The sequence below is a fragment of the Sinohyriopsis cumingii genome, chromosome 7 (assembly GCF_028554795.1).
Source record: "Sinohyriopsis cumingii isolate HCF-2022 chromosome 7, ASM2855479v2, whole genome shotgun sequence".
NCBI lineage: Eukaryota > Metazoa > Mollusca > Bivalvia > Unionida > Unionidae > Sinohyriopsis > Sinohyriopsis cumingii.
Window position 1 is genome coordinate 36,439,083 of NC_142967.1, and position 11,550 is coordinate 36,450,632.

At 35.3% G+C, this 11,550-nt stretch overlaps 1 protein-coding gene across 1 annotated transcript; it reads right to left on the minus strand.

Moving 5' to 3' along the window:
• Positions 1-8,653: 8,653 nt before the first annotated feature.
• On the minus strand, positions 8,654-9,622 carry LOC149795021 (uncharacterized). Its single transcript, XM_089963748.1, has one exon. The coding sequence runs from the start codon at positions 9,620-9,622 to the stop codon at positions 8,654-8,656; it is 969 nt and encodes a 322-aa protein (XP_089819874.1).
• Positions 9,623-11,550: the final 1,928 nt, after the last annotated feature.

Genomic DNA, 11,550 nt, shown 5'->3' on the forward strand with positions numbered 1-11,550 from the left:
TAAGAACACACATAAGACGCTCACGAATATATATATATATATGTATGTATGTATATGTATATATATATATATATATATATATATATATATATATATATATATATATATATATATATATATATATATATATATATATATATATATATATATATATATATATATATATATATATATATATATATATATATATATATATATATATATATTAAAATGCAAGATACTATGCAATGCGCCAATCAATATTGTCATTACGTACACATGGAGAACAGACGAACTTGATATCACCAAGATACCAAATACAAAACCACAGCTAGCCAATGGTATGTTTGCGAAGAATGTAATGAAGTCAAGCAGAAGGTAAACACTTGATGGCTAGAGATCATTATTATCAAAATTACGCCTCTTTTGAAATTGTCAATTTCTTAAAAGACGTATTGTAAGAATGTTTAAAATTGTCATTATCAATGCAATGTTTGCTTTCTCTCTTCTGTTGATTACTGTATATGTTTTGTGATCAATATTTCTATCTTGCTGCGGATCACAGGAAAGCGCACTTCAGCAAGATATAACATGCACCAATTCCGGCTAACGAAACCGAAATGCTCAAGCTATTCCATTAAAGCAAACTATCAATATAGTAAAAGGTGATCAACACTATCTTTGTAAACGCTGGGCAGTGGGCAGTGCTATTTCATATCCAACAGATGCAGTTCGTCAGATAGCGTCTGATTACAAATGGTGCTTCGTTATTTTTGCAGACATAATGTCACCCTCAAAGGATGCAACTTAACAGCATTGGGCATAGAGGTAGAAGCATAGCGTTTTTAAATGTTGTTGACCAAGACATACTCTTTTCAGCTTTATCTACAGCTTTACCCTGGAGGCATATCGGAAGAAACAATGTTTGACATCTTTTTGCAATTCAAAACGGGGCAGAACTAATATGGGATTTTGATTACAATAACCAAGGAGTTTGGGAGATAAATAGCATTAACAATCAGAACACCATGAGTGTTTTACAGAGGTGTAGAGGACAACACAAACTTTTTAATCCATTTTCGAGTAAATGAAATTTACATTTGGCTCTTTTGTCACGGAATTAAACTCTTTTATTTATTGAATACATGTAATCGGGTTTCGTTTTTTGTGTACAACCGTATCCGAGGGTGATTTATTTATATTGTGTCGTATTTCGAAATAGTGAGTTCGGTTCATCCCATGCCGCACTTGCGAAGTGCTTTCGACGTTACTTTTTGAATTTTTGCTATGTAGCGTTGGTGTACGCAGTATAATGCACATATTTATATTCTTGTTTTCGACTTAGCAAGGGATTTATATCAGTAATTAAAAGCTATATTATATTAAGAACTGTTTAAGATAGTAGGATTCTTATCGAGCAGGATTAGGTTTATTTTTGAACCTGTCATTTTGTAATTATTGTGCTGATAATGTAATCTATATAACTTACAGTGTATAACGTCATTACGTTATTATGCCCGTGTCGTGTATAGTACACTGCATTGGATATATGTTCAACTGTCTGTGACCGGAGGGTCTAATGTCTGTGACCGCAGTGTCTATGTCTGTGACCAGAGGGTCTAGTGGCTGTGATCGGAGCGTCTAGCGTCTGTGACCGGAGGGTCTAATATCTGTGACCGGAGTGTCTCTGTCTGTGACCGGAGTGTCTAGTGTATTTGAGCAGAGAATATGTGTCTGTGATCAGAGAGTCTGTATCGGTGACCGGAATGTCTGTGTCTGTGACTGAAGTGTCTAATGTTCAGTGTCCGGAGGATTTAATGTCCGGGGTTTCTGGAATGTCTACTGTCTAATGTCCGGGGTGTCCGGAATGTCTACTGTCTGTGACCGGAGGGTCTAATGTCTGTGACCGGAGGGTCTAATACCTGTGACCAGCTGTAGACCGGAGTGTCTCTTTCTGTGACCAGAGTGTCTCTGTCTGTGACCGGAGTGTCTCTGTCTGTGAGCAGAGTGTCTGTGTCTGGAGTGATCAGAGTGTATCCGTCTATGTCTGGAGTGACCAGAGTGTCTCTGTCTATGTCTAGAGTGACCAGAGTGTCTAATGCGCGGAATGTCCGGAGTGTCTAATGTTCGGAGTGTTTCGAGTGTTTCGAAGTGTTCCGAGTGTTCGGAGTCTGTAGCGGCTGTGAAGCTGGATCGTAGCAACCGTGGATCTGAAACAGTGTACTGATCACGGAGTGTATAGCCGTACATGTAATTTGTTAGCCGTGGGCTAATTTTGGGGTTCGTAAAACCCAGTGTATCTTTCAGGAATGTACAAATAAGTTGAAATACTGTCCCTCTTTTTATCATCATAATTTCACTACCTGAGTGAATGCATTTTACTACATGAGTAAAATTTTACATCGTTTACTACCTGAGTAAACTACGCATATGAAGTTTGAATTCAGGTACCTGTGATTGCTATGAACGGTCACTATCATACTCAACATATGCTGGACGTATTTGTTTGCCCTTTTCATTATCAATACAGGTGCGATTTTGTTCAAACGTGTCTACTATCACAAGTACATCAACTTTTTTTGCACCTCGTGGTATTTCTATATTATTCTGACATGCAAATTGATTTTGTTGTTGTATCGTTGCTTTTGTATTAATAAGAGATGGTGGATTAATGCCCGGTACGGGATTCAGTGTAAGCATGGATCTCAATAATTCAAGTATGTCAGGTCTTTGCATACTATTTGGTATGTGTATTCTATGTTGTTGTGAGATTTGCTTGAACTGAAGCAACTTGAATGGAACTATGTGCATACTTATATAAGGAAAACCTTCTCAAATTAAAACAATCTATCAATGCCTTGGTTTCGTTTTTGCATTATACAACCACCAATTGCTTTAATCCAAGTTATTATGTTATTTAATTATGTATCAGTTTGTGAAATCACAGGTGTTTGTATTTTACGCGCCTTGTAGAATACATAAACAATTCCACACGGCTTACATAATTGATTACGTTATTTAATTCCGACACCATATTTAAGACATTGATGAGCGCCTGGACTAGTTTGTAACGCTAGAATATGTGTTTTACAGTATGCATGGTGACATGTTCTGCCGCAGAATTCATATTTTGTCTTTCCATTTGTTGTGTCACAATGTCATTGAGCTTTATTTCTCTAGACTTAAAAGGACGGCATAAAATCCCAACGATGCGTTAGTAAACAGCATTGATTCTTCGAGTAGCCAGGGTGTATGTCGTTATTAGCAACGTGTGGTTTTCATACATAAAAATTTGCAACCTGTGGAGTCCTTCAGATGAACTTGCAAATCATCCCTTATAAAATAAGTAAATGTACTTATTTCATGGTCCTCCTAGCGAAATCCTTTGCAGCGCTAAATAAAATACCTTTCTGAAAGGAATATGAGTAAATAAACTAAAATGACCCGTCACTGAGTACAATGCCAGCATAAATTTTGTCAAAATGTCGTAATGCTGTTTGGATCGCTTCTTTTCGCATACAGCTGTTTCTAATTTCCTCTTGTGCTAGCGCTGTTTCTCTTCTACATCGTGGTATAATATTTTGTATGACTGTTCGTTCCTATATAATATTCGAAAAACATATGTTTACTAATAGTGATATATTTAGTACGAGACTATTATTTAAACTCTTTTCTTGTTATCTTCATAAGCCTGCCCAAATTTATCCCGTACCATTTCTAAGGTCACTCCCAAATGTGGTGCAGTTATGTCTCTAGAAATGCATCGAACATCTTTTATTCTTCTTCGGGAAATGGATGTGATGCATCCAAACGATACAGTAATTTCAGTTTCTCTGCCAAAGACTTTATATCCCAGTCATTTTGGTAGTTTAATACCATTTCTAGAAACCTCCATAAACTCCCTCAAAATATAATTGGCATCAATCTGACTGTTTGTAATTATATACCACAGTAACTCCATAATATATTCTCTAGGTTATGTTTATTTTGCTAGCACAAAATTGTCATGCGAGATAAAAATTTCACCCAGTAAAATTTCAATGCTAAAAATATACCATATTATACAGAGAAAATCACCACGCAGCCTCTGCGTTGACTGGCTGAAGCTATTACTTGTTATGGTATAATGCAGAGTCTTGACCGATTCAGCACTGCTAGCTGACTTGTAACTGTATACAGACTAAAGAACGTGAATATGTTTCGACTATTTGGTGGATTAATAATCCAAGAGTTTCACACTTTTTGACTGAATAACACACATAAGGGCGGTTGGAATAAGAACTTATCTCAAAACGTGATATGATCATTTTGACGATAAACGTTGTGTCGTCACTCTGGTGATATCATTTTCTCTGCTCGATGTATCTCAATATATCACTATGACAGATATAATAAAAATACGATCCATCGTACCCATCGACTCTAATGCATGTACCAATGCCAATAACTATTTTAGACGATATTCACATCCCCGCGAAAGGATGCAATGGAATGGTGAGTATGGGCTTTTATGTTGAGAAAGCACGCTCGTTAAGTGACCTTGCAATAGCCTCTCCTCGAACGACACAATACATTTAACAGAAAGCATTGTATATAGGGTCCTTATTATTGTACGTGTTGAGCATACATTAGACAGGCAAAAGATCTATCTCTGTTATGATATAGCAGAGTGAATGATAATATGAGTTACATTGGGACTACTCCAGTGGCCTAGTGGTTAGAGCCTAGGCATTGGATACGAGAGGAAATGGGTTCGAACCCCAAGCCGAGTCATACCAAAGACGTATAAACCTGACCCTAGTATTTGCCTCTCTTGGCAATCAGCATTAAGAGGCCTTGTTAGACTTGTCGGCCTGGTGTCAAGATGATGTGACTCGGTCGAACATAATGCTACATGTCTGAAGCATGATGCAAAAGTGCTAGATATCACTATAAACTGACACACTGTAGACACCGTAGCGACATGACTGAAAAATTGTTAAAGCTATGTTCAAAATCAAAATCACACACACATGAGTTAAATTAACACGGATAAAGAATATCGCCATGTTAGAATGGTATTATCAGTACGTAGCTTTCCAAGTAGTCACTAACCCCAATATATCTTCATAAACAACAAGAAAGAAACAAATCGGTTTTTAATATAGGTTTCATTGCATAGCAGTGACACTGACTGAGCCACGCTGAAATTAAAATATGATGTCATTAAACACAATATTGATTTCTCGGACAGAAATCAAGGTATGGACAATTTGGTTCGTAGGGTACAAAATAAAACAACACCATACACAGAAACAAACACACACAAACACACTTGTATATGTTAGCATTGATCCAACCGAAAATTCAGAAACAATTTAGGTAGCGTATCGTTCCTTCCCTAACTTTTCTGAAAATCTGAGAACGGCAAAAACAGGTGCAAAATATATACGTTGATTTATGACGATGATGATGATGAATACCACTATAAAAGCTACTATAATGATATTCATCTTAAATCGTTTTCACCAAAAGCACCATTGTTTTTATAGTTATCACCAATGAGAAAGAATTAGGAAATTAATAGTTTTGGAAGAATATTTGTTATCACATGCACAAAATTACCTCAGCAAAGCATCCCAAATTATAGGTATTCGTCGGTACGATATATATATATATATATATATATATATATATATATATATATATATATATATATATATATATATATATATATATATATATATATATATATATATATGACAACATAAAGATAGCAAGTGTTATTTTGATGATGGTTTGGGACTGTACTAGCAAATTTGGTTTTGTGTTTCCACATTAGTCATATAATTTTATTGTGCGGTTAACTGATATCAAATGAGAACAGTAACAATTATAAATTGAAACTAATTATGTTAGCAGTACCTTGATTACATTAAAGTAAGTTTTAAAAAATGTTATCTAGAACTAACAGTCTATCTTTCATTAGATTCTGATGCCTCACCAAATATCGATTACGTTCAAAACATCAATATTTATGTAGACGTAATGTTTCGGTACCTCACCAGACAGAAAAGCGCCAACTATTTTGTTAAACCATCACTATTTTATGTCTGAAGACATCTGTGGGTGTATTCTCAAAGTAACTTTGAAATAGTGTTGTGGTATTATGTGGCAAGTAATTATGTTTCTGATATTTTTTTTAAGGATCAAATGACATTTCTGCACCAATAAAGACAATGAAATAACAAATAATGCAAAACTCACAATCGTCAGAAAAATGAACTGTTTGAAACGTAGGGACTGTCTGACTACCCTTCTGGAAGACCATACAATTAATTTCTTTTAAATATTTGAATAATCTCATGGGTAGGCCATATGCTGTAGTTGTTTGTTTAAGGCCTTTATCCACCAAACCCTCATGACTCTGAATTAATTTGTGAGTTCTTCCATCCTGCCATTCTTCACTGATAGTGCTGGCCAAACAGTTGTATAGTTATCTCGATTTTGCTTGGGAATCATATATGGCAAGATTTGTTAGATACATTCAATAAAATCTTTGACTCTAAACATGTCAAAACTCTCATTCAAAAGTTGTACGTATTCCAAATATGATTCAAAGTATGTGAGTGAACCACAGTAGCTAACTTGTTCGAGCGTCCCACTCTTAATCATATGTTCCTGGTTCGATACCCAGACATGCCAGCCAGGTTTGGCCGCATCGATGTGTGCTTGCGAAGGCACTAAGTTCCCTTTCCTCACCTATTTTTATGTTCAAATTTCTGAATGACAGCAAAATTGTTAAATAATTGAGACAAAAATGTCGGTTTAGTGTGGTGGTCAAAATGGCAAGTGTTGATAACAATTATTCAAACAAAGATCGATCCACAGGCGACAATTAGCTATACCCCCTGTCATCCATGGCTGACTGCTATTTGACGATGCAAAGTGTTTTCAAAAAGTTAACACATGATGACCTTCCTACTGTTTAAATGCCGCAAAACAGGAGAACTAGCTGAAGGAGGCTGAGATTTAAAGCTGTAAATTACGGAAAATCATTAACACTGTTAGATCATGAATATATCTTTTTTATACCTACTAGACATCATAAGAATTACCTTTAGGAAAACATCAGGCTTTTATGAATGTTTATTTACAAGATGAATTTGCGATAACAAGATTTTCTAGATAACTAATACTGTGGTTATAGTACATGTCTGGGCGGTACGGTTTTCATATAAGTCCAACTAAGTATCATAATAGCTATTCTAATATACTGCTGCAGACCTATGCCGATATGACGCTTCGTTTGAGACGATTTTCAAACCAGCTGCAGTGGTGGCCATAATGGATATCAGACTTACACCGTTTTCAATTAGAACGAACCAGACCTCATACAAAGCATTTTCGTAAAATGTAGAATGTTCATGTGAGGAGTAGTGATGACAAGATATTTAAGATGGATACTGGACTGGTATATCAATATGGGGCCAAATATACTTTGGGATCAATGTGTATGCAAAGTCTTATTGCATTCCTGCACTTTAGATGCAGCAGCGATAAAAATATATTTTTAAAATCTAACATTGTGCCGATGGAGGGACAAAGGGACAATGAACAATCTCTTCTGGTATTTGGCCAGTATAGATATAGGTAGATGCGTGTTAATAAAATAACTTTTTTTCTGCAAGTCAACTTACCAGACCGGACCTGATAACATCTGTCTACTTTACCATCATCCGCAAAAAGCAAGAAGCTGAATTAATGAACTAATATTTTTTGTTTAGACCTTATTTCTGGTTTATATCATTCAGTGCAATTATACAGTAAATATCAGACGACTACATCAATGATTTTCTCTATTAGGTAGACCAAGTTAAATGACGGCACAAGTCATCTTTATTGTGAGATCCCATGCTCTCTAAACTTCAGATACAACCTGGCTAGTTTGACAAATCTGCTGTTATTGCATTATTTTATATGTTCCAAATGATGTCCGTATTTTACTGATCTAATCGTCATACAGAAGACTAACTACACAATAGTCCCAAAAAGTCTTTAAATTCGTGAGCATTCCGATCCAGCTATTAATCCAAATGTCTTGGGATGAATTCAAAGTAATTAAGTAATGCTATTATCCAGATAGTATTTAAATGAATAATAGATCAATATAGTTACAACGAAAGATTAAAATTAAATAAATGAATCAGTCCTTTCAGTAACGCTTAAAAGACGAGCAGTACTATTAGGAATATTTACTCACGTCTATTAATTATATAAATGCAAAGCTACCACGCAATTGCTAGAATCCAGGAAGTAGAATAGATGATTTTTTTCAGACAATCCACGACCACCATTCACATCAATACGTGTCATTGTCGGATCGCGTGATGTTTATCTGAACTACTAATTTCACTCAACCTTGAACCTTAGGAATGAAACAATCTATCACATATTTAATGTTCCGTCTACGATCAGAGAAGATTAGGAATACAAATCTAGTTAACTAATGACCCTCACAAATACCATTGCTTTTAAAATAATACATACAAATAGATATACACAACAATTGGTTCTCAATTATAATAATCTAGTCAACAACAAAAGAAGTACCTGACAACTAACAAGTCAGAATAGACAAGATATATAAAATTAACAGTCATGTTTACTTGAATAAAGCACTGGATTCTCATCGTTACAACAGATCAGCTCTTCTCCAGTTCTCCCAAATGAATCTATATTGATATGTAGGCCTGTGCGTCCGTTGAAGGAGCTCTTGTATTTTACAGTATCTTCCTAATGGATCATTGAGTCCTTTTAATGTTGAGTGGGTGGCAAACTGGATATTTTTTATGTAATTTATTAAATTTGTTGATAGGATTGTTTCAAGGACTTCGTATTCGCATCCTTCGCAATTCATCGTCAACAAATCAGCATCAAAAAGTCCAACACCAAGATTCATCAGAAATTTAGTGGCATTAGTAATGTACAAAGGCGTTTTTCCGTTAGTTCCTGAGAATTTGGAAGTTGCGCATGCGTTTACACCTTCTATGTTGACCATTACAACCTCGTTCCTGATCCCTAGTCCAATATTTACCACATTTACTCTAGAATTGTTTTTGAATTTTTCTCTCAGAATGTTAAAATACTCCTCCAGTGGTTCTAAAATAATATAACGCGGGTTATAAAGCTCGACGAACATAGCTGCATCCAGTCCTAAATTTCCTCCAACTTCTATAAGAACTACGTCTTTATTTTTCAGATATGTATGGTGAGATGTACGCACATGTTCCTCTTTGCCCCAGAAACGTGACCCATTCTTTTCCCGATCATTAACAGCATTTTGTAAACATACAGTGGCCCTATTTTGTTCTGCTGGGGTAAGGTCTATATTTCGAGGACGGATGCTGACAAAGGAGACCGGTCCGTATTTCTCCGACAGATTATGTGCTAATGCATCTATGTCTACACCAGCAGTGGCGCTGTTCCTTCTATCCAAAAACATAAGAGTGCCTGCTAAAGCTGAAAGTTCATTCGTTGTAAACGAGAAATCGTGTATCTCTCTTGTTTTGCTCTGAGCTCTTTCACTGTGGTAAGCATACAGCAAGAATAAGACACATGTAACCATTGCTGCAGACATTCCGCAGAGTTTAAGTCTTTGCATCTTTAAGGATAGATTCTCTTGTCAGTGATTGTTTGCTGCAAAACAAAGGAGACATTATTAAATAATATCGTAAAATCTTAACTTTTAACAACCTGAGAATGAGTGTGACAATGTGTGCTATTTTATTAATACAAACAAATGAACAAAGATATTGAATGAAAATATGTGTATGTATGTATGTATGTATGTATGTATGTATGTATGTATGGATGGATGGATGGATGGATGGATGGATGGATGAATGGATGAATGGATGGATAGATTGATGTGTGTATGTATGTATGTCTGCCTGTATGTATGTATGTATGTATGGATGGATGGATGGATGGATGGATGGATGGATGGCTGTATGGATGGATGGATGTATGCATGCATTATTAGGATTTAAATGAACATATCTACAATCATGCCTTTATTGTGCCGAATAAGTATACAAACAGAAAATAAATAAAAACCAAGGCTATGAGTGGAACAATCCATACATTTCAACCAAACGCTATTTAAAGTATTTGCAAGGCTTAGAAATCTATATGTAAAAGTTCTTTGTGAACATCGAGAAAATAGTAAACTGTTTGTTCATGAAGCTAATACAGTTATCACGTTTATTAAATGGACATTCAACAGTCTCTCACAAATATACCAAACCTTTGAGCTGCAACAAGTCTGCAAAAGTAACTGAAATTCCACAAATTACGAAAAACTACTGAAAGTGTGATCAGTCTGCTGCTTGTCGACTACAGTTTCTAAATTCTATGTGTGGCCACAAGAAACAACTGAGAGAAGTTAGATTTCTTCGTACTATTCTTACGAGTTCGAAATGAGCAGGTATTAATCCGTATCCTGTTTAGCTTGAGTGTAATGTGTCAGTCCATAACTCTGCCCGTCTGAAAATACCCCTACACGTCACGCTGAAAATTCACTAAGCTTACATTCTTCACTGCATATATGATAACCACGAGCAAGACCAGTATAATCATTGGCTCCGTCGAGGGGATTTGCATCAGGTGAGGAAAAGAAAAATATTGTTTTTATTTTGATCAAACATTACATATACAGTCATAGCATGAAAAGACAATGCACATACAAGTACGTAACGGATTTCTCGGTGACTGTCAAGTCTGGTTGAATGCGCATGGTCGCGGAGCGTTATTGATACATAAATGATTTTCATTTACATCAGGTAATACGTATTAAATAAATTGCGAGTTCCAGTTGCCTGCAATTGAGGGTTAAATATTTTGAAACCCACAATCTATATCCTGTGTTTTGAATAGCAGATACAATTTAATGATATATCGATCATCAGATTCTGCTGATTGATTGATAATGGATTATTTTGTTGACAGCATGCCTTTTTAAAACCAGTTATATATGTCAAACATTCTGAAGTACAAAACAATGGGAATGACGTCAACTTAAATTTGACCAACATCAAATACATCAATTGTAATGTCTTCAGTGGTAATGTTACTTAAACTATAATTCAGGACCAATTATTAAATTGAAATAATAATGTATGTTTTGTCTATGTGGATTCTGGCATAAAGAACAATATGTTTGCTTTTCCTCGTCAAGTCAATTTAAACGCTCATATTGCATTGACACGTAGCCATTTTTTAATGGACATTATTTTAAAACACGTTCAAGTAATGACCAACAATATGAGTCGATCAAAGAACACGATAACTGCCGATTTTAGTACAAAATGCTTATAATGATCAGTTTTTGCACTATTCATGTGACATTTATAATTAAACAACAATTTTCTTTCCTTTCTTTCTTATTTTTATCTTTTTATGTTGTTTTTTTCCTATTCAATCTGCATGTCGGCATTATGTATAAACACAATTTCAAGAGTTTGGGTTTTGTTTCCTTTCCCTCCAATTAAAGAAACCGAACATAGTATCTATAACGAGTACGATAAATGT